Genomic DNA, 22975 nt, shown 5'->3' on the forward strand with positions numbered 1-22975 from the left:
GCCATGGCTCAGCGAGTGTGGCCCATGCCGTCCTTCCCACCGTGGCGGCCCCAGGGCCTAGCCTGGTCTGGACCGTAAACTCAGTGTGAGGCCTTTGGGGGTGTGGTGCGATGGGTGTCCAGTCTGCACACAGACGCAGTGACGACCAGTGCTCAGGCTGCTGGATTCCCAGGAGCCCTGCTGGGTGTGCAGCACCGCCCCCTTTTACACTCGAGGGGCCTGGGGCTTTGGAGAAGCGCTGGGGCTCCACCGTCACCCACTTGGTCTGCATGACTCCAGGGCCCCCACTGAGCCACACTGTCCTCCACACAAATGTAAGTGTGGCAGCCTCTAAGGGACGCCGGGCTCACCGACCATCCGTCAAGGCCCCAGGCCTCCTGAGAATAGCCACGTGGGGCTGTGGCCGACTCGCAACAATGCGGGTCCCCCTGGGCCCACGCTGGATGGGGCTGGCGAGGGAACCCCAAGGAGAGGCCCAGAGGGTTTGTGAGGCACAGGCCAGGCCACGGAGGTGCCCTGAGCCTGCCAGATGACGACCAAGCCCATGGCCAGCTCAGGAACCTGGGCGGACAACCTGGCAGCGGGGCCCACGTCATGGGCCTGAGGTGAACCCACCACTCAGGAGGCAGTAATGACTCCATCAGACCCTTGGACAGTGACAATCCCATCTCATCAGTGTCACGTCTGACCCTCACAAAACAGTGAGGGAGGAGCCAGCAGCGTTCCTTCCCATTTTACAGACGAGACAAACGAAGCCAAGAGAAGTTAAGTAGCTTGGAAATGCCACTAAACTATCAGGTCGAACAAATTGGTGATTTCTTATGGTTGCACTTAATGGACCCTTGGCTGGTGCACTCTGTGACTAAGGAATCAAGTCCAAACCCAAGATTATACGCATAACCATCACAAAAGCATAGAACATTCAAGCCACAAGAGACCTTACAACATCTAGTCCGGTGTCTCTATATGACCAAGAGGCCCAGGTTTACGAAGAGACTTACCCAGAGCCAGTGGGAGTAGAGCCTGGTCTCTGGGTGCCAGACCAGTGCCTTTTCCCACTGCTACACGTACGTCATCCTCAGCAGAGGGTGGCCCTAGTGACCATTAGCGTCTTCGGGAGTGGGGGAGAGGGCCAGTCGTCGATCTGGCACTCTCCAGGAAGCACGCCCAGCTGTGGGCCGTGGGCTGGAGTGGCGCGGGTATCCCTGAGGTGGTGCTCCAGCCTGGGGCTGAGCAACGCCCTCCCCCACCCCCCAGTACCGGCAGCAGGGGTGTGGAGAGACAGCAAGGAGCCTGACGTGGACCCCTGGGCTTCTCTATGGTAGAGTCCTGGAGAGGGGACCCCCGCCACTCAGGAAGCACCTGCAAAGCACCAGGCAACGGGCCACGCATGCCACGCCCTCAGGCCTACCCCTCACCACCCCCTGCACTCAGCATCCCTCCATTTCATGAGAAGGAAGCAGGCCCAGCAAGCTTGTATCACTGGTCCAGGGAAAGGAAAAGGATATGAAGCTGGGTCCAGGTGGGCCACCTGATGTGCTGCTTCCACTGAGTCTGTTCCAGGGCCTGGTCCCTTTCATGGGAGCCTGAAGTCACATGGCCCCGTCAGTTAGGGCACTGAGGTCTTCACTCTGCTGGTCTCTGGTTTGGCCTAACCCTTGTGATGACTCCCTGGTTGCTGACCCAGCCTGGGAGTCGTTGGAAGCATGCTGCCAGGGACACAGGACTCCTGGGAGTCTCAGGTGGTGTCCATAACTTGTGGAGCTGGAAGGGTTTCCTGCGGGACCGGGGCCTGTTCCCACCGTGGCAGGACCACGTTTGCACCAGAGGCGGCAGCAGGACACTGCTCACTCCCTAATTCTCTCTGCTGGAGATGAGGAGGGGTCGTTTGAGGTCACAGCCACCCTCCGGTAGATCATAGAGGAGGTCTGGGGTGCTAGCCAGCTCCCCAGCCTGACCAGCCTTCCCTGGCAGGTGTCTGAGAAGTGTGAATGGGGGGAGGGGTAGGAAGGAGGCCCTTCTGAGCTCAAAGAACAGCACCCTTAAGGCAGGAGGGTCTGAACAGGGACTCCAGTTGTTCAGAGGGAAATAAGCAGCTGGGCCCAGCAGGAGCACCGGGGTGGGGTGGGATGAGTGGAGTGAGCCGAGCAGAGCTGAATCAGGAGGCCTCACAGACGGCGCTAAGGTCGGTGGTCTGTACCCCAAGCACTGACAAGCTGCAGACATTTGAAAGAAAGAGTGAGGGAGGGGGAGCCTCTCCGAAGGTTCTGTCTGGCAGCTGCGTGCAGGTTGTCTGCAGGGGTGGGGGCAGGGCGGCTGCAGGCAGAGAAACCAGTTTGGAGGGTTCTCGCTTCAAAGTCACACCCCACAGCTGGATGCAGGACCTTCCCCCAGCTTCTCGCCCCTGTGGGGGCCTCTGTCACCTTCTGGCCATCCTGGGGACCAGGGGCCAAAAAGATGCTCGACTGCGCAGCTCCGAGGCCCGCCCCAGGATGGCAGGTGCAGTCCCTGCTCATCACCCCTGCAGAGCACCAGTTCCACCACAAGTGGGCCATCCTGTCAGACCCCGATGACATCTCTGCTGGGCTGAAGGGCTACGTGAAGTGTGACGTCGCCGTGGTGGGCAAGGGGGACAACATCAAGACGCCCCACAAGGCCAACGAGACAGAGGAGGATGACATTGAGGGGTGAGGCTCCCATCTCCCCCCAGCCCTGGAGACCTGACCCAGCCCTCCCTCCCCCCCAAAACGAGCCCTTGGGGTGGACTTGGCACACAGACCCCCCTCCCTCCCTTACCCTTGTCCCCACCTACTCCCAGACTGCCCAGCTCTTCTAGGCAGTGCTGGCCTTGGGGTCCACAGACTCTCCTCCCAGGAGAGGAAGGACTGAGGCAGGGCGGGGCAGGAGTTCACAGAGATCGTCCCGGGCCCCAAGGGTACGCAGATGCCAGGGCAGGACTGGGGTGCCCACGCCTGGCCACTGCAGCCCTAGCTCTGTGTGCCGGTAGGAACTTGCTGCTGCCTGAGGGAGTGCCCCCTGAACGCCAGTGGGCCCGGTTCTACGTGAAAATTTACCGAGCAGAGGGGCTGCCCCGCATGAACACCAGCCTCATGGCCAACGTGAAGAAGGCTTTCATCGGTGAGAACAAGGACCTGGTCGACCCCTATGTGCAAGTCTTCTTTGCTGGCCAGAAGGTATTGGGGCGCAGGAGGCTGGGTCTGGGGTAACAGGCATCAGAGGTACAGAGTGATTGGAGGATGGGGGTTAGGGGTGGATGTGAGGCAAAATCAGAAGCCAGGTGACACCTTCGAGCCCCTGGTGCCTTCGAGGAGATGAGAGGGGAGGGGAGCTCCAGAGAGAGGGGCTGGAGCTGTGGCCAGGCTGGGGGTCCTCTCAGTCAGGACGGGCCTTAGGGGATCCCGCCTGCCTCTGCATTCTAGAGACCACGTGCTAAGGCAGGGGCACTGAGAGGGAGGAGGGTCTGAGAGGCTGGTGTGGGGCAGGGTGCCTGCCAGACATCAGTGCACACGCACGTACACGCACGCCACACGCGAGCACTGGCTGTGGTGTGCAACCGATGTATCGCTAAACCAGCAACATGCTGGGTGTTAACTAGATTGAATTTTAATAAAAAATTAAATATGTATATACAAACCTCACACATACACACACACACACAAATATACACACACCACATACACACACCCCACCCACACATACATACGCATACACACACCCCACACATACACATACACACACAAAATTACATATACGCACACACCACAGATACACATGCATACACATAGACATGCGTACACATGCAAACACCTATAACTCATACACATAACCCCCACGTGCACACACACATGCACACACACCACACATACACATACATGGATACACACGCATATGCACGCTCCGCACATATGCTTACACGCACGTGCGCGCGCACACACGCACACACACACCCTAACCCTTGCTCCCTCCCACCAGGGCAAGACTTCAGTGCAGAAAAGCAGCTACGAGCCACTGTGGAATGAGCAGGTCGTCTTTACAGACCTGTTCCCCCCGCTCTGCAAGCGTGTGAAGGTGCAGATCCGGGACTCCGACAAGGTCAACGACATGGCCATCGGCACCCACTTCATTGACCTGCGCAAGATTTCCAACGATGGAGACAAAGGTCAGCAGCAGGAGACTGGGTGAGGGACAAGGGTGAGGGACAAGGGCCCTGAAGGGCAGGCGTAAGTGAGACCTTCCCCTCCCACCACCTGCACCATCTCCACCTCTTCCTGAGAGGCCCTGGGCATTGTGAGGATGTGGTCGGCAGCCCCCTCCCCCTCGAAGGAAAGGTGGAAGGTCATGGCTCAGGGCTGCACCGAGCTGACAGGGCCTGCCTGAGCCAGGCTGCCCGGATGTGAACCTCAGCACTGACCGTTAGTAGCTGTGTGATCTCTGAACCCGTTTGCCCCTCTGTGAAATGAAAATAGTGATGATACGGGTGTAGACACGTACGTTTCACATATGCGTGGACCTGCCGCCGTAGTCCCTGTCCACGGGCTTGTGGGACTGACCCTCCCCAGAACCCAGGTGCTGGGCACCAGGGGCACCAGCAAGAGAAGCGTGCGCCCTGTCCTCGTGGTGCCCACTGGGGACCAGAGAGGGGGATGTGCCACCAAATGCTCAAAACCGCAGGCCAGAGGCACAAAAGGCCACATGTTATGTGACTCCATACATACGAACGGTCCAAATAGACAAATCTGCAGAGCCAGAAAGTAGTGGTTGCCAGGGCGGGGGAGGGGACACGGGCTAACTGCTCAGAGGTACAGGGTTTCTTTGGGGCAGGATGGAGTCAGGTGATGCTTGTACAGCAGAGTGAATATACTACAAACCCCCACGGCACACAGTGTTAAACGGTGAATTTCATATTATGTAAAGTATATCTTGAGTTTTTAAATGTCATAATTTTTTCGAAGCCAAACACACATCGCACGTGCAGCAGAATGGAGCCTGGTGTCCACGGGACAGCGAAGGCGGACAGCGAGGAAGTTAGCGGGGACTAGGGACTGGGCTGGCTTCACGGCAGACCGAGGGAGGATCTTCGGAGAGGAGGGGAGGGTCCGCATTAGCAGGGTGCCAGACCTGGTGAGCTGCGGATCTGCACAGGCCGCTAAGGCCCAGAAGGCCAGGCTGAGGCATTTGAGGGGAGCAGGCGTCTGTCCTTCAGACAGATTGTAGGCAGCCCCAGCTCCACGGGCCCGGAGGCAGGGAGCCCTCAGTGCAAGCAAGGAGGCTGCCCCACGTCTGCCCACGCACCGCAGATGTGAGCATCCCTAGGGCCTCCTGTCAGCCGCTCGCTGGCCCGCAGGCTTTCTCCCACCTTGAGTGTTTCACCGAGCAAAGCATGGGGTTCTCGGCTCAGCAACTGGGAGGTGCAGGCCTGAGCGCCCAGAAGAGTTTCCACCACCCCCATGAGCCTCTCGTCCCTCTCCGTGTGGCCCACAGGATTCCTGCCCACGCTGGGCCCGGCCTGGGTGAACATGTATGGTTCCACACGCAACTACACGCTGCTGGACGAGCACCAGGACCTGAACGAGGGCCTGGGTGAGGGCGTGTCGTTCCGTGCCCGCCTCATGCTGGGCCTGGCCGTGGAGATCCTGGACACGTCCAACCCCGAGCTCACCAGCTCCACAGAGGTGCAGGTGGAGCCGGCCACACCTGTCTCGGAGGTGAGGTCCCAGGGAACTGGGCTGTCCTCCGGAGCCCCCAGCTCAGCCCCCTTCCCACCATGGCAGCCTAGGCCTGGGCTCTGCGTGTTGCTGCCCAGTCTGCCTCAGAGGGCAAGACCCCATGACGAGGCCCCCTTCCCCAGGAAGCAGGGGCGCACACTCTGCCCCTCTTGGGGACCTCTGTCCCCTTCCAATGCTGTGCCTGCACTCTGCCTGGAGGTCCCAAGATGGAGCCTCATGTCTGCCCTTTTCCTGGCCATGGTTATCCCTGTCCATGGATATCCGGGCTGGAGGGCAAAGGGATTTAGGTCTTCAGGGTCTGGGCTGCTTGCCTGCACAACGGGGTGGGATGTCTGCCCCCAAAGGCCCAAAGGGCTTGTCTGTAAGACAGTAGGAGGCCTGACCCCAGGCCCAACATCCCTGCTAAGGTTTGAGGATGGTTTGAATCGTCTTCCCCACAGAGCTGCACAGGGAAAATGGAAGAATTCTTTCTATTTGGGGCCTTCCTAGAGGCCTCAATGATCGATCGGAAAAATGGAGACAAGCCAATCACCTTTGAGGTCACCATAGGTGAGTGCTGGGCTCACAGCGGGGTCTTCAGGCCTGGGAGCTGCTGGGTGGCAATGGCTAGGCCCTGCACCACGGGCCTGGAGGGAGGGAAACTTTGACCACTTTCTTCCGAGTGTCTTCAAGCACCCCATAGCATGCAGTGTTCACGCGAGCGTGCACACCCACCCACTGCAGTTCCTTAGTGCACACACCTACAGGGCTAAGCTGTGTTTGGGACATGGGGAAGCAAGAAGCCTTCCCTTCAGAAGGGAAAGGGGAGAGAGTAAGGATCCAGGCCATGTCCTAGGCTGGACCTTGAGCTCAGTGGTCATCAGGGTTCCTAGCAAGGTCTTTGTACAGGGTGGAGGCCATGGGCACCTTCCTCTGGCTAGTGTTCTCTTGTGTCCAAGCTGGTACAGACTCCAGGCACCTTCCCCACTCCCTGACCCCCCTCCTCCCTCCCACAAACCCAAAGCAGCACCCTGATTAGAGGGCAGGGTTCTAGCCCCTTGCGTGCCCCCTTCTGCCTCCAGGTAACTATGGGAACGAAGTGGATGGCCTGTCACGGCCCCAGCGGCCTCGGCCTCGGAAGGAGCCTGGGGACGAGGAAGAAGTCGATCTGATCCAGAACTCAAGTGAGGATGAAGCCGATGAGGGTGGGGACCTGGCCTCGGTGTCCTCCACCCCACCCATGCGGCCCCAGATCACCGACAGGTGAGCCAGGTGGATGGAGGGTCCTGAGAGGCCCTGCCTGCTGCCTCCCGTCCTCTCATGGCCTGGCCTCCCACCTCCCTGCACCCCAGTCCTCAACCTCCCACCTCCTGCCCCCCAGGAACTACTTCCATCTGCCCTACCTGGATCGCAAGCCCTGCGTCTACATCAAGAGTTGGTGGCCGGACCAGCGCCGCCGCCTCTACAATGCCAACATTATGGATCACATCGCCGACAAGCTGGTCAGGGCCAGGCGGGGGGTGGGAGGGGAGGGGAAGGCAGGGGGTGGGGGGGTGCTTCAGAGGGCCTCGCCCAGCTGGGAAGCCTCCCCTGCAACACACTAGACAGTCTGCCCAGCAGGTCGCCATGGGGGGAAAAGGAGGCAGGGGGTGAGGACTACAGGAATAGCCCCAGCACGACCTCTGGTCTTGTCCCTGCTCCCATGTCCCAGGAGTGGGTGGGGGGCCCGAGGGCTACCTGGAGTGGAGTCTGGGAATCCTGGCCCATCCCGTCCTGGTGTTCCCTAGAGGAGGCTGGCCAACCCCTCTGTCTCTGGCTGGTGCTGCACCGCCCCCCCATCTAGCCCTGTCTTCTTCCCAGCCCCATTGAGTCCACTGGGACCACAGACCCACAGCCCAGAGGTGGCTTCTTCCTTCTGGAAGAGACAGAACCTGGGGAATTGGTGGTTTCTGTATGGTGGCAGGACCTGGGGGGGGGAGCATGGCACTAGTGAGGGGTCCCGGGTTGCTAGCCCTTTGTTCCCCTGATAAATGGGGGGAGACATCTGGGGAGACTGAGGTTGGGGGGCTGTGGCTCAGCAGGCATCCTCCCTTCACTCTTGGTCCGCAGGAAGAAGGCCTAAATGACGTGCAGGAAATGATCAAGACGGAGAAGTCCTACCCCGAGCGTCGCCTGCGGGGCGTCCTGGAGGAGCTCAGCTGTGGCTGCTAGTGAGAGGAAGGGGTGGGGCGCGAGGGGCTGGATGTGAGGGGCTGGGTGTCCGCAAGCCTGCTGCCAGGCAGGTGGGCTCCGCTGAGCACTGCTCCCCTGGTCCCCCAGCCGCTTCCTGTCCCTCACTGACAAGGACCAGGGCCACGCATCCCGCACCAGGCTGGACCGGGAGCGCCTCAAGTCCTGCCTGCGGGAGCTGGTGAGGACATGCCAGACACACACTGGATCAAGGGAGGGTGCCTGAGGTGGGGGGACATCTGTCTCAGACGGCGTGGCCTGAGCCCCTCTCTCGCACACGCCGCCCCCCGCAGGAGAGCATGGGACAGCAGGCCAAGACCCTGCGGGCACAGGTGAAGAAACACACGGTGCGGGACAAGCTGAGGCTTTGCCAGAGTTTCCTGCAGCAGCTGCGCTTCCTGGCAGACGAGGTATGCTCCCCCCCACAGCGTGCAGAGGAGAGGGGGTGCCTAGCCCCCAAGCTGGAGTGCCTGGAGTGGGGAGGGGGTCCCGTCACAGGAAGGGGGACCCTCCCGCTCTGACAGCCCTTGAGGGACGGAGGTGAACCAGCCCTTTATCCTGCCTTCTGGGAGGTGAAGGAAGGCCCAGGCCTGGCCGTACGGCAGAGGCCGAGGTCAGTCAGGCCCTGGGCACCCTAGCCACGTGGCAGGAGCCCTCCCCTAGCGGCGCCCGCCCCTCCCGCCCCAGCCCCAGCACAGCGTCCCCGACGTCTTCATCTGGATGCTGAGCAACAATAAGCGTGTTGCCTACGCCCGGGTGCCCTCCAAGGACCTGCTCTTCTCCGCCGTTGAGGAGGAGCTGGGCAAGGACTGCGCCAAGGTCAAGACGCTGTTCCTCAAGGTGCTGAAGGGGAAGAGACGTGGGGGGGGGGGGGGCGGCTGGGGGCTGGCAGGCCTGAGCTGACCAGGTGGGCCCGCAAGTCTCAGAGAAGAGCTGCAGAGAGGCTAGGAAGAGGGGGACGGGGGCCAGATGGCACTGGCCTGCCCATCCCCCTCCGCACTGCTCCCACCCCCACCCCCCGGCCCAGCGGATAGCTGCGGAGCGGCAGGGGCAGCTCTGACCAGGCCTCTGCCAGGCCCCCCGCCTTTCCTCACCCCGTGGGCCCGGCGGCTGACCGCACCCCCACCTCCAGCTGCCGGGCAAGCGGGGCTTCGGCTCAGCAGGCTGGACGGTACAGGCCAAGCTGGAGCTCTACCTGTGGCTGGGCCTCAGCAAGCATCGCAAGGACTTCCTGTGCGGCCTGCCATGCGGCTTCGAGGAGGTCAAGGCAGCCCAGGGCCTGGGCCTGCACTCCTTTCCACCCATCAGCCTGGTCTACACCAGTGAGTGAGGCCCCCTGGGCCGGCGAGGGCCAGCTCCCAGCCATCACTCCGGGAGGGCGCTGGAGGGGCTGCTGTCCCGGGAGCCTCAGCCTGCTCTTCCCCACAGAGAAGCAGGCCTTCCAGCTCCGAGCCCACATGTACCAGGCTCGCAGCCTCTTTGCCGCCGACAGCAGTGGCCTCTCGGACCCTTTCGCCCGCGTCTTCTTCATCAACCAGAGTCAATGCACAGAGGTGAGGGCCCACGGGAGGAGGGAGTGGCCCTGGCTCGGGGAGTTCTGGAAGCCCCTGAGCGTGTGGGACCTGGAAAACAGATCGGCCAGCACCCCAGACCTTGGAGGACAGCCTTGCTGATATCTGCAGGCCCAGGCCACACTGGTAAAGGCTTTAATCGTGCTTACATTCAACACAGAAGAAAGGAAAGACATATGGGGGCCTGGGAGCTAGCCTTGTGTTCGCCTTCGTTTTAAGCTTTCAGGAAGAGTCAGGGAACATGACGCTCCTGTCCCCAGAGTCTCTGGAAGCCGCGGTGGCTTGGGGTGACTCCTGCTCATGTATCTGCCCACACACCGCTGCTTATTACCCATCCCCCCTCCCCCCGCTCTGTACCACCCTGCAGGTACTGAATGAGACCCTGTGCCCCACCTGGGACCAGATGCTGGTGTTCGACAACCTGGAGCTGTACGGTGAAGCCCATGAGTTGCGCAATGACCCTCCCATCGTTGTCATCGAGATCTACGACCAGGACACCATGGTACGGGCGGGCCCAGGCACCGGGGAGCTGTGCCTTCATCCCTGCACTCCGCACCTCCCCTGCCCAGCCCCAGAGCTCCTCAGCCAGGGTGCCTACTGGGAAGCTGGGAGTGGGGACGGCAGACCAGCCCCTCCAGCAGACCCAGGTGTCTCCTGCCCTGTCACTGGAATCTCAGGAAGGAGCTAGGCCAGCATGTCCCCCCACCCCCCACCCCACAAACTCCTGCCACAGACAGACCCAGCTCAGGCCCAGAGTCACTGGAACATGTTCCAGCAAGTCCTGCTGTCATCAGCTTTCCCACACCCCTGGGCACCCCTGCCTTCTGCCCACACCTACTGAGTCAGTAACAACCTCACAGCTCTCCAAGGGAGCTCTGGAGTGGAGAAGGGAAGGGTGGAGGTGACCCCTCCAGAGCTGGGGAGCCGCCCCTCCAGCTACCGGGATCCCCTGAGAGCTCTGGGCCAGAGGTAGGAAGATCTCATTGCTAGCCCCGAGTCCCGCATCTGCAGTTCACTGCCAGCTTGGCCTTGAGCAAGTCTCCAGTGGGTCCCAAGATTTGGTTTTCCCCATCTGTAAAATGGGGTGATCACACCTTCCCTTAGCTCCAGGGGCTGTGGTGAGGACAGATCCCAGGTGTGAACATCCATGGTAAACTCAAGAGCTGGAAGGCCACCTTGGTTATCTGTCGTATCAGGGCAAAACCGACTTCATGGGCCGGACCTTTGCCAAGCCGCTGGTGAAGATGGCCGACGAGGCGTACTGCCCGCCCCGCTTCCCGCCGCAGCTCGAGTACTTCCAGATCTACCGCGGCACTGCCACGGCCGGGGACCTGCTGGCTGCCTTCGAGCTGCTGCAGGTGGGCCACAGGGCAGGGCCGGGGGCTGCTCTCCCCCCGTCCTGCTGCGAGGCCGGTTCGACCGAAGCTGGGGCCTGGTTCTCAGGAGCCTGGGGTGTTGGCCTTCCCTGTCTCCCCGCAGCAACTGACAAATAACTCATGGGGAAGGAGAACGTGACACTATGACTCCCATTCCCCAGATTGGGCCAGCGGGGAAAGCGGACCTGCCACCCATCAGTGGCCCTGTGGACATGGACCGAGGTCCCGTCATGCCTGTGCCCGTGGGCATCCGGCCCGTGCTCAGCAAATACCGAATCGAGGTGCATGAGGGTTCTGTTGGGGTCCTCCGGGCCCTGCCCTGGACAGGTCCCGCTGTCTTCTGGCTTCCTTGCCCCCTTCACTCGGTTCCCATCAAGGCTCACATGCACACATTACACTGTGGGCATCGAGAAGTCTTCGGCAACCTCAGAACACTCATTTCTCAGACAAGGAGACTCCTCAGTCCGAAGTCACACCCAGAGCCAGCGGCAAAGCCAGGCTCCTGCCCGTGCAGCACCGGCCCGGTCCTCACTGAGTCACACCGCATCATTCCCAGACCTTCCCCGGCCCTCCCGTCTGCGCCCCCACACCCACCCTCACCCTGGAGCCGCTCGAGGACGCCAGCCACTCATCAGCTCTCCTGGCCCTTGCTCGTCCTGACTTGCTGCCCGCGTCCCTGCCCAGCTCCCCCTCAGGTGGCCCAGCCCGCCCTCCACTCGTCCCACTGACTGCGGGGCTCCCCTCTCCCCCCACCCAGGTGCTGTTCTGGGGCCTGCGAGACCTGAAGCGGGTGAACCTGGCCCAGGTGGACCGGCCGCGGGTAGACATCGAGTGTGCAGGGAAGGGGGTGCAGTCGTCCCTGATCCACAATTACAAGAAGAACCCCAACTTCAGCACCCTCGTCAAGTGGTTTGAAGTGGTGGGTACAGGCCCCGGGTGTAGCCAGGCAAGGTGGGGGTGGCCCCTCTGTGCCCCCCTTGAGCCCAGGCTGCCCTTGCTGCACCCCCCAGGACCTCCCGGAGAACGAGCTGTTGCACCCGCCCCTGAACATCCGGGTGGTGGACTGCCGGGCCTTCGGACGCTACACGCTGGTGGGCTCCCACGCCGTCAGCTCTCTGCGGCGTTTCATCTATAGGCCCCCAGACCGCTCGGCCCCCAGCCGGAACACCGCGGGTACGGCCACACCCCGAAGCCCAGGCCGGGCTCCACTCGGCCCCCGGGAGGAGCTCCTGCCCGCGGTCCAGGCCACAGAGCCGCCGGTCGGCTAGGCAGGGGCATCCCCAAGCGGGCGTGGGGGAGGCCAGGGGAGGCCCCTCTCCGGGGACCAAGCTACCTTTGGCTGCCCATCACTCTAGAGCCAGAAAGCGCCAGAGCCGAACATGGTCTTCGAGGGCCTGAGGGCAGGTAGCTCCCTCTGCTCACTTACGGATGAGACCCAGGCCTCCCTTCCAGCCTCCCTCCTGGCCCAGCCTCCACTGTTTCACTCCGCGGCAGCTCAGCCTTCTCTCTGGCTCACACTCTACCTCTCCTTATGCCTGTCTGTTCTCTCTCCATTGCCCTGTCCCTCCCTCTTACCTCAGAAAGTTCCAGAATCAGCTTTAGGCCTCTGGTCCTTCCAATCACCTCTGACTCTTCCTGTCATGCTTGTTCCTCCCTGTCTGTCTGCCTGTCTGTCCGTCTCTCTGTCCAGTCAGTCTCCTCCGGGGTGGCCGCGTGCTGTGCAACAGGGGCCCCTCCTCTCACCCCACAGGGGAGGTGGTGGTGAGCATGGAGCTGGAGGCACCCGTCAAGAAGCTGGAGACAGTGGTGAAGCTGGGCGCGGTAAGGCACGCAGCCTCAGCCCCACGCTAGCTGGGACCGTGTGGCGCTTCTCAGGAGCAGGGCCGCCTCCTCTGGCCCACAGCCCTGGGCCCCCCAGCCACGCACATCGTGGTTGAGGGCTAACCCCAGCTATGTGTGCAAGCGGTCCATCCTCGCTCTGTCCTGGAAAGCAGGACTGTCCGCTCTGCGTGGGCCTCAGAGTGCACGTGAGCGTGCAGATGTGCACGAGCGCGGGTGTGCGCGGATGAGAGAGAGAGCAGGAACCGTCTGAGGGAATAGCCTGTGATCATATTTACTCCAACAAACTGCACCATAGACAATAGATTCCCTGCACGAACACAGTGCGCTTTCCAGAGGCTCCCTGGTTTTCCGTCCCGGCCATGCACAGACCAGCCTCCCTAGGCCTGGGCTGGGGAAGGATTTCCAGGTGGGAGCTCCTAATTCCTCTTGGTTTGGGGGATTTGGGCCATTTATCTGCCAGAGGGAACCCCGTCATCTGGGATTTAGATCAGAGGGAAGGGTGGGAAGGAGGCCCCAGGGGGCAGATGTGGGCTTCCTCCCTCCCAGATTCTCTCTACCCCATTCCTGACCTCAAGTCCTTCTCACGGCCTGGGGCACCTCCTAGCTTCTGAGGTCTGGGCTTAGTCTGAAATGACCTTCCCTTGGCCCACAGTCCTTGACCCCAGAGGGTCCCAGGCAGCTGGCTGAGTTAGCAGTGGGCATGGTTCTCAGGAAAGGGGAGCCCTGCCAGGAAAGCTTGCTGCTCCAGGGCTAAGCCTGGAGATCCTGTGCCCTCTCAGCTCCCACCCTCCCGAACTACTCCCCGAGGGCTCCTCCTGGGGCCGGGGGAGAGCCCCCTAATTTCAGACCCGCAGTGAAAAAGATAGCGGACGGCACGAACCTGAGCTTCCCCATCATCACCCAGGCCCTGGGCTCTGGTGGGGTGTTTTCCAACTATGCCATCGTATGAGCATCCACTAAATGTTTAAGGCTCTTGCCCTCGTAAGGCCGGGGGGCAGGGTGTGGAGAGTAGAGTTGACCCCGTCTAGCCAACATTACTGAGCTCCCGCTGCATATGGGTCAGCCTCTCTCCAAGCCCGAATGCCCACTGAAGACATCTGGGAAGTTACAACTATGCAAATGCCCAGTCCCCACCCTTGGACGCAGCAGAGACCTGGCACCGGTGGTTTGTCAGAGCCCCCCGTGAGTCTAACGTGCGGCCAGGGTGGAGGACCACCACCCTTGAAGGTCTGAGGAGAAACATCTGCAAAGCAGACCTTTCGCAGGCTCACCAGGCAGTGTGACAGAGCGCAGGGGCTTGCACAGTGAACGTCCCTGCGTGAGCCCCCTCTCAGCTCTCGCCCTTCTCCTCTCCTCTCCTCTCCTGGCTGGGCGCCTGCCTGCCGCTTCGGGCCCCTGGTGGCTAATTCTGTCCCCATCTCCTTGGTTCCCCTCTGCAGACTTCTGATGCCGTCATCAAGGTGGATGTGGTGAGTGTGGGGCCATGTGGGGGCTTTGGAGAGAGAGGACCCTACAACAGCATAGGGTATCAGGCCACGGGGCCTGCATCAGGGACCGAGCCACTCCCCAGCCCCTGGATGCTCAGGGCCAGCACACTCCTCCAGAGACGCAGAGGGGGCAAAGCCGCTGAGTGCCAGTAGCGCCTCGGCCCATGGCTCAGATTGGCAAGTTGTGACCCTCCCTAGGCTGTGGTATCCTCCTCCTACAAAACAAGGCCCTGCCCCTCTGACGCTGGTGGCCCCCAGGAGCCTCACGGAGTCTAGGGCTTCCCAGAAGTAAATAGAATGGAGGGGGGAATCCTTGGGTGGTCCAGGGCTCAGAGAATGGCCAGGGCGCAGGGCTGTAGGCAGGACTCTGGACCTGGCCAACCCTCCAGGCTGATGAGGAGAAGGAGAAGAAAAAAAAGAAGAAAAAGGGCAACTCAGAAGAGCCAGAAGAAGAGGAGCCGGATGAGAGCATGCTGGACTGGTGGTCCAAGTACTTCGCCTCCATTGATACCATGAAGGAGGTAAGGCCTCAGGCCTGGGCTGGGGAGCCGACCCCAACTCCACATCAGCCCCTTCTATCCAGCTTCTCTCCCATTCCCCACCAGAGCTGGTTCCCCCACTCCATTAACACGAGCTTGGAACAGACTTGTCCCACATCCTCGAGGATCTAGCTCAGGACCCACCTTTTCCAAGATGGCGGTCCAATCTACCTTCCCTGGCTTGGTTTTCTCTTGTCTCACTCATTTACACCACAAACATCTCCTCAGTATATATGACGAGTCAGACACCATCCCAGGTACCGTGGGAGCCAAAGATAAGTCCGTACCTGCCCTGAGGAGCCCTCCTGGACATGCCAGCTGATACAGTACGGTGTGATGACAAAGGCAGATCAATGCCTGGGGGAGTCAGAGAAAGCTTCGCAGGGAGGGTGACCTTTGAGGAAGAGGAGAAATGCGTGCAGAGAACAAAAGGGAGCAATGCTTGCTGGGTAGAACCTGGCCCTCTTCCCACTGCTTTGCTCTGCACATCGCTGTCAGCTGTGGCTGTGGAATGTTCTCCCCTGCTGTGTGCACGCAGCTTCTGCCTGCCGAGGCTGATTGCACGTTCCAGAAAGTGCATTTCTCCTCTTCCTCGTTTGTCTCTCTCCATCCTGCCTCCCCAGCTCAGGGCACTCCCTGACTTACCAACTGATCAGAAGGGACATGTGCCTGTGGTGTGTTTCCTCAGTAGGACCTGAGCTGATCCAGCCGCCCCCTCTCCCCAGGCCCCTTCTGTGACCCAGGCTGTGTGTGATGTTTACCATCCACATTAGGTTAGCTGGCTAAGCTGCTGTAGCAAGTTAGATTGGTGTGAACAAGACAAGCTTCTTTCTTTCTCCTGTGTCTCAGAGAGTGGTGTTAGGCTGGTACGGGGACATGATGGTGGCAGGTACTAAGACACTGCCGCTTGTTGCTGGCATCTGTGTGGTTAGAGATGGCTCACCCTCAGGTCCTAATACCAGAGCACAGGAAGGGGTAAAGAGGAAGCACACTCCTTTCCTCTTAAGGGCCCAACGCAGAACTTGCACAAATCATTTCCGCTCATGTTGGCCAGAATCTAGTCCCTGTAGCCACACTTAGCTGCAAGGGAGGCTGGGAAATGTAATCTCTATCTACAGGCCTGTGTGTCCAGAAAAACTTCTAAAGAGCAGGAGGGCAGATAATTGGGGGTCACCTAGTTGCACCTTCTCCCACCATCATCTCCTGGTTTCAAGCTGGCCACGCTGGAGCTCCAAGGGGCAGCCTGTTTTCTCGTCCCTGCTCCTGTAATTTGCAAGGTCTGCCACTAGGTGGCGCCTTAGTTGAAACCCTGTGATTTCCAGCAGGTGGGGTGGACTGCAGGGAAAGAAAACACAGTTTCTGATTCAGTTATACTTTTCTATATTCAAAAAAGAATAATGCCACTAAGAATCAACACTAAAATGCATTTTATTTTTAAGTGATACACAATTTAAAGAATCATGAACCCCTGGCTACAGTTAAGTCATATTGCACACATAATAAACTTTTTCTTAACCCACTTACACAGAGCACGTGATGAGTTTGAACCCCAGTAGGAACGTGTTTGTTTCTTTTTTTTTTTAAAGATTTTATTTATTTATTTGAGAGAGAGAGAAAGAGCATGAGCCAGGGGGCAGAGGGAAAGGGGGATGCAGGTTCCCCGCTGAGCAGGGAGCCAGACACACGGCTCAGTCTCAGGACCCTGAGACTCAATCCCAGGACCCCGAGATCATGACCTGAGCTGAAGGTTGATGCTTAACCAGTTGAGCCACCCAGGTGCCTGAAACGAATTTCTAAGTATTTAAGACTGGTCTGAGACCACAGTTGGGGTCAAAAGACCCCTCCCCAGAAAGCCCACCTTCCTTCCTCTTCACCTCATCTTTTGGCAGCAACTTCGACAGCAAGAGACCTCAGGCACTGACCTGGAGGAGAAGGAGGAGATGGACAACACTGAGGGTGAGCCTGGGACCGTGGGTCTCCGCCTCCCCTCGTGCTCCTGGAGGGCTGGCTCCCTGCCCGCCACACCAGCTGCTTCTCTTTCCCCTCCTGGGGGCCCGCACGGCCGCAGCAGCCACAGGCAGCTATCATCAGCCCTCTCCGGGCACCAGGAGCAGGCGTAGGCCCTCAGCTAGAGTGGCTTGTGCTCGAACCAGTTCAACAAGCCACAAGAATGAACAGACATTTAGAGCCGCAGAACATCAGAGCTGGAAGGGAGCTCAGGCCTCCAGCATTTTCCAGACCTTTACTGTGGAACACTGTTAATGGGTATTCCAGAGGGAAAAGGGACTCTTCGGTCAAATTGATTAGATGGGTCTTTCGGCACAGGACTTCCCAGTGCCTTTAATATACAAATGTTATTATAAGTCTCTAAATGGGAGATACGATATAAAATATTTTTCCAGCTTATCTGACCACAATGTACCCTTTCTTCTAAAACAGTTCAGAAACATCTACAGCTGGTGTCCCACTGAATGCAGTTTGGGAAATGCTGATAGAGAACAGCCCTCTTAATGTGACAGACAAGTAGCTTGAGGCCAGGGAGGAGAGTGAGCTGGCCCAGGGCTGTGCCCCATCATTTCTGCCCCAAACTGACCATGGCCTCCTTTTCTGGTTCTGGCCAGGCCTGAAGGGGCCGATGAAGGGCAAGGAGAAGACAAAGGCTGCAAAGGAAGAGAAGAAAAAGAGAACCGGCCAGGGCTCTGAGGCCCCTGAGAAGAAGAAACCCAAGATTGATGAGCTCAAGGTGAGGGTCTGGGAGCAGACCCACCAGGGCCGTGGGGTCCTGCCTGGGGCAGGAGGTGGCAGATGGGGCGAGACAGAGGCCAGAGGTCATGGCTTGTCCCCCGGACGTCCTGGCCCGGCTCAGGTGTACCCCAAGGAACTGGAGTCCGAATTCGACAACTTCGAGGACTGGCTGCACACTTTCAACCTGCTGCGGGGCAAGACGGGAGATGACGAGGACGGCTGCACTGAGGAGGAGCGCATCGTGGGCCGGTTCAAGGTCAGCGAAGGACGTGAGCCCGGGCCCTGAACCCTGAGCCCTCCCCGGCCACCCCAAGCCCCAAGCCCAGGGCTGACAGTCAAGTGGAATTGTCAGCTACACACTGATTGGTAAAATATGAAAATATTTCTATGCTGATTTAAAAAAAAAAAAAAGAGCATCTGCCCTGAGTGCCCCAGCCTCCACATTGCCCTGGCCACTCCTTCCAGAACCCCCGGACTTCCCTCTGATCCAGCAACTAAAGGGTTAAGGCCCTGAGCAGCAGGGTGCAGACCCTCAGTGCCACCTCTGCCTGTGGGAGCTGCACCCTGACGCCCCTGCCTTGCCCCAGGGCTCCCTCTGCATGTACAAAGTGCCACTCCCAGAGGACGTGTCCCGGGAAGCTGGCTACGACCCCACCTACGGCATGTTCCAGGGCATCCCCAGCAATGACCCCATCAATGTGCTGGTCCGAGTCTATGTGGTCAGGGTAAGACTCCCCTCAGATCCTCTCCCAGAGTCTCCAGTCGCCCTGCCCAGGGGGAGCTAAAGCACTTGCAAAGTGAGCGCCCCAACTGGGAGGCACCAGAAGGGTCATCTGGTCTAGTTTCCACATTTTTCTCTTTTTTTAAGATTTTATTTATTTGAGAGAGAGAGAGAGAATGAGTGGGGGGAGGGGCAGCGGGAGAGGGACAAGTAGACTCCCCGCTGAGCAGAGAGCCAGACACGGGGCTAGACCCAGGACCCCGGGATCATGACCTGAGCCAAGGGCAGATGCTTGATGGACTGAGCCACCCAGGCGCCCTTGGTTCCCACCTTTTATAGAGGAGGAAGCCAAGACCTGAGACAGGCAGTGACTTGCCCAGGGTTGCGGAGCAAGTCTCCTGTCTCTGGTCCAGCCCTCCTCCCTTTGCCGTCCTGGGACCACCAGGGAGCGGGTGAGGGCACTGGAAGATGAGCAGGGTGTGGGGGGGGCCTGCTCAGGAGTACCCCTCCCCCCTCCCAGGCCACAGACCTGCACCCCGCAGACATCAATGGCAAAGCCGACCCCTACATCGCCATCCGGCTGGGCAAGACAGACATCCGAGACAAGGAGAACTACATCTCCAAGCAGCTCAACCCTGTCTTCGGGAAGTAAGGCCTCCTGGTGTTCCCCAGGCCCCCTCTCCGCCCCGCTGCAGCTTCCCCAGCCCCACACCCACCCACACACCCACCCCACCCTGACCTTCAGCCCTTCTAACCCCCACCCGCCAGGTCCTTTGACATCGAGGCCTCCTTCCCCATGGAATCCATGCTGACGGTGGCCGTGTACGACTGGGATCTGGTAGGCACCGACGACCTCATTGGGGAAACCAAGATCGACCTGGAGAACCGCTTCTACAGCAAGCACCGCGCCACCTGCGGCATCGCCCAGACCTACTCCATGTGCGTGGGGCGGGACAGGGCAGGGCGGGGGCACCTGCTGCATCTTGACACTGAAGACAAGATTAGAGATTGTGATTTGGGAAGGAGGCTCTATGACGTTTTTTTTTTTGGTTTTTTTTTTAGATTTTATTTATTTATTTGACAGAGATAGAGACAGCCAGCGAGAGAGGGAACACAAGCAGGGGGAGTGGGAGAGGAAGAAGCAGGCTCCTAGCATAGGAGCCTGATGTGGGGCTCGATCCCAGAATGCCGGGATCATGCCCTGAGCCGAAGGCAGACGCTTAACCACTGCGCCACCCAGGCACCCTTCTATGACGGTTTCTGTTCCAGGCCAGGCCTCCTTCCCTATCGACTCTGGGCAGACCACAGATTCTAAGACAGGGAGAGAGCCAGAGGATTCCAGGACAGAGGGGGCAGGGCAAGGAGAGAACAGTGGGCTGGGAGGACAGGCAGCACTGTTCGGCAGAATCCACTGGGGATTGGCCAGCCTCTGCCACTGACAGGCTGCGTGACGCAGGTCACATTCCTAACCTCTCTGGTTATCAGTGTCCTCACAGGAGTCTTCCACGTACCAGAGGCGAGGGCACAGTTGGGGAATGGGTTGGGCTGCACTAGCAGAGGCTGAAAGCTCATCCTGGGGACACAGGGCGTGTGAGGCTGGAGCCTGGGGTCGGAGGGATCAGCCTCCAGCAGCCCTAGTGGCTCAGGTGGGACCCACTTGCTGACACGGGCAGCAGCCAACTTAAGAGAACTGACTGGAACCAGTTACCACCTGGGGATGGGCCCAGCTGCACCCTGAGTCCCACGAAGCCTGTGTGCCCCCTCCCACAGACATGGCTACAATATCTGGCGGGACCCCATGAAGCCCAGCCAGATTCTGACCCGCCTCTGCAAGGAAGGCAAAGTGGACGGCCCCCACTTTGGGCCCCCCGGGAGAGTGAAGGTGTCCAACCATGTCTTCACTGGGCCCTCTGAGATCGAGGATGAGAATGGTAACAGGGCTCTGAACACAGCCACGGGTGGGGCGGGGGTCGGAGGCCAAGAGGAACCCACACTTCCCTGTGGCAGGACCTCGAGGTCTAGACTGGGGTCTCCTTAGACCCTCTGCCCATCAGCCTAGAGTCTCACCCCTGTCTGCCCAGCCTCTGCCCTTCCACCCCATCCTACTACGCCTGCCCACTTGTTGCCTTCTCTCTTCCTTTCAGAATTCCTGGAGGGTAGAAAGGACCTCCCCATTCTGCCAATGAGGACCCTGAGACCCAAAGTGTTTCAGTGACTTGCCCAAGGTCACATGGCTCTTCAGAGGCAGAATGAGGGTGGGGGCCCAGATCTGACTCCAAGCCCTGGGCTCTCGGCACTGCTTTGCCCATGTGGCACTTCCCAGAGACCAGGAAAGTGTGTGTGCTGTGGGACTTGCTGGCCACCTTCAGGGTGCTGGCCAGGAAGTGGATTCCTGCCCTCCCTGCTCTCACAGCCCCGCGGGATTCTCTGGTCAGAGCCAACCCAAGGACACAGGTCTTGCTGGGGCAGCTGAGAATTTGGGCAAGCCGATTCTCCCCTGTGCCTCAGTTTCCCCAACAGTAAAAAGAAGATAGGATGGACAGGTGATGGCTCCAGGGCCTCTCTGTGCCCGAGTCCAGCCCAGCACAGGTTTCCTGTTCTGCTGAGGCCGTGCGCCGCTGACCCACCCGCACCCACAGGTCAGAGGAAGCCCACAGAAGAGCACGTGGCACTGTGTGCCCTGAGGCACTGGGAGGACATCCCCCGCGTGGGCTGCCGCCTGGTGCCCGAACACGTGGAGACTCGGCCGCTGCTCAACCCCGACAAGCCGGGCATCGAGCAGGTGACTCTCGCCTGGCCGAGATCTGAGGTTCTTCAGTATCTGGGATCAGGGAGGCCCAACCTGAGTCCCTAAAAATGGATCCTCATTCGCCACGTTCCCAAAAGCCTGGCAGGCACTTCCCCACCGTGCCCCTCACAGCAAGTCTAGTGGTGTGTACCTTTGCTTTGAGTGACAGTCACGTTGGCTCGGGGCAGCCCGGGGCCGGCTCCCCTAGACGCTGTGATTGGCTCTTGGTGATGTCATAAGAATTCTGGCGTCCGAGGATGAAAATTGATGAACTGGGTCCTGAGGGAACAAAGGTTGGGGGTGGAGGGCAGAGAAGAAAGCTGGCCTCCCTGGGCAGGGGGAGTCCGTGGGGAGATTTGCCATGCCCCCTCCTCCGCAGGGCCGCCTGGAGCTGTGGGTGGATATGTTCCCCATGGACATGCCGGCCCCGGGGACACCTCTGGACATCTCCCCCCGGAAGCCCAAGAAGTGAGCTTCTGGGGCCCAGCACCACTTCCTTCCCACCCTCACCCCTCCCCACCCTTCCGCGACCTTCCTTCCTGTAGGGGCCCCAGGCTCAGATCACCCGCATCACCTTCGTCAGCGGTGCTTCCCCTGTGGCCTGGTGGGGGGAAGAGAGCAACCCATCCAGCCGGCAGGGGGGCCAGCCCTGGGTGGGTCCCCTTCACCCCCACCCAGAGCCACATCCCTGGTGTGCGGTCGGTGAGGCCGGGAGACGCTGCGCACTTGCTAGCGCCCTCCAGTGGACGGTCATCCTCAGAGCGGCCACTGCCCCCAAGCCTGCTCTGTGTTGTCCCCACTCCAGGCGGTCAGTAAGCCCTGCCGGGGAGATACGCAGAAATAAGGTGCGAGGGTGGGAGAGTGGAAAGAGCGCTGGATCAGACACTGAGCTGCCTGCCTCTCCCTCTTGACCCTGGCCAGGTCACGTTGCCTCCTTGGTCCTCAGTTTTGCCATCTGTAAAATGGCAGGATGGAGTTGCTGCCAGTTCTGACATCCTCAGGGGCTGGAACCAGGGCCAAGGGCATGGGTGGGAAAGTAACACACTCAGGGAGGCCCTGGCAATATTTAAATTCTTAATTTTTTAACAGGGGGTCCCACATTTCCATTTTGCACTGGGTCCTGCCAATTACAGAGCACATTGTGCCTGGAAGAGCCTCCAGGTCTGAGGTCACCAGTGTGCTGTTCCAGGGCCGGCCACTAGGGGACACTGCACCCCATTGTGTCACCTGGGACTTGTAGTCAGGGTGTAACTCTAACTCCAGGGAGAGCCGCACTCCAAGTCACGTGAAGGGCGTGACTCAACCTCCCTCCTAGTGGTTGAAATGCAACCTCCGATTTATAGTGACAATTACACTTCAAGGGGAAAAATTCTCTTTGGGGACAAGGACAAAAAGGAAACCAGATTCCATGGGTGTCCACTGCCAGCTGCTGGGCTTAAACGTACACTTGTGTTAGAACTGGAGTGTCTTCTGGCCTCTGGAGACCGGGGTCGGGCTCAGCAGCCCCCAGCAGTGGCCCCTGCCCCTCCCAGCCCTGCCCAGCCTCCCTGTCCAGGAGTCTGCTCTGGGTCCTGGCGTTCCGGCCAGACAGGCTTCAGCAGCCATGCTGGCTGGTGACCCTCTCTCCCTCACCCAGGGCCCCAACATCCCCCTGTCCCCTCAACTCCCCCTCCTCGCCCCCTTCCCTGAATCATCTCTCTCCTCCCCAGCCTAGCCCAGACCCCATGCTTGCCCCGAGTCCCCAGGATCCCCTCGGTTACCTGCCCCATCTATACCCAAGACCCTAGGGCAGCCCGCTCCTCCAGACCACCAGCCAGACTCTCCCCTGCCCAGGTATGAGCTCCGGGTCATCGTGTGGAACACGGACGAGGTGGTCCTGGAGGACGATGACTTCTTCACTGGGGAGAAGTCCAGCGACATTTTTGTGCGGGGGTGGGTGAGAGGGCCCCTG

At 59.9% G+C, this 22975-nt stretch overlaps 1 protein-coding gene across 4 annotated transcripts in view; it reads left to right on the forward strand.

The window, feature by feature from the left end:
- OTOF (otoferlin) overlaps positions 1 to 22975 on the forward strand; it is a 91614-nt gene that overhangs the window by 65605 nt on the left and 3034 nt on the right. For 2 of the 4 annotated variants that reach the window (XM_087863794.1, XM_045809240.2), the window contains 31 exons: positions 2528 to 2687; positions 3008 to 3194; positions 3994 to 4180; positions 5503 to 5726; positions 6188 to 6296; positions 6809 to 6989; positions 7108 to 7228; positions 7836 to 7936; positions 8046 to 8136; positions 8249 to 8365; positions 8643 to 8795; positions 9088 to 9277; positions 9384 to 9508; positions 9894 to 10028; positions 10723 to 10884; positions 11064 to 11183; positions 11660 to 11821; positions 11913 to 12075; positions 12593 to 12723; positions 14184 to 14213; positions 14621 to 14752; positions 16660 to 16726; positions 17392 to 17513; positions 17637 to 17771; positions 18103 to 18240; positions 18757 to 18884; positions 19005 to 19175; positions 20007 to 20167; positions 20876 to 21018; positions 21404 to 21492; positions 22858 to 22956. In XM_087863794.1, the coding sequence (XP_087719920.1) occupies positions 2528 to 2687; positions 3008 to 3194; positions 3994 to 4180; positions 5503 to 5726; positions 6188 to 6296; positions 6809 to 6989; positions 7108 to 7228; positions 7836 to 7936; positions 8046 to 8136; positions 8249 to 8365; positions 8643 to 8795; positions 9088 to 9277; positions 9384 to 9508; positions 9894 to 10028; positions 10723 to 10884; positions 11064 to 11183; positions 11660 to 11821; positions 11913 to 12075; positions 12593 to 12723; positions 14184 to 14213; positions 14621 to 14752; positions 16660 to 16726; positions 17392 to 17513; positions 17637 to 17771; positions 18103 to 18240; positions 18757 to 18884; positions 19005 to 19175; positions 20007 to 20167; positions 20876 to 21018; positions 21404 to 21492; positions 22858 to 22956 (4234 nt within the window). The remainder of the gene's footprint in view (positions 1 to 2527; positions 2688 to 3007; positions 3195 to 3993; positions 4181 to 5502; positions 5727 to 6187; positions 6297 to 6808; positions 6990 to 7107; positions 7229 to 7835; positions 7937 to 8045; positions 8137 to 8248; positions 8366 to 8642; positions 8796 to 9087; positions 9278 to 9383; positions 9509 to 9893; positions 10029 to 10722; positions 10885 to 11063; positions 11184 to 11659; positions 11822 to 11912; positions 12076 to 12592; positions 12724 to 14183; positions 14214 to 14620; positions 14753 to 16659; positions 16727 to 17391; positions 17514 to 17636; positions 17772 to 18102; positions 18241 to 18756; positions 18885 to 19004; positions 19176 to 20006; positions 20168 to 20875; positions 21019 to 21403; positions 21493 to 22857; positions 22957 to 22975) is intronic. The other 2 variants (XM_045809241.2, XM_045809242.2) reach the window with 1 other exon arrangement.

The sequence above is a fragment of the Ursus americanus genome, chromosome 7 (genome assembly GCF_024610735.1).
Source record: "Ursus americanus isolate L20-20 chromosome 7, mUrsAme1.1.p, whole genome shotgun sequence".
In the NCBI taxonomy this organism is placed as follows: Eukaryota; Metazoa; Chordata; class Mammalia; order Carnivora; family Ursidae; genus Ursus; species Ursus americanus.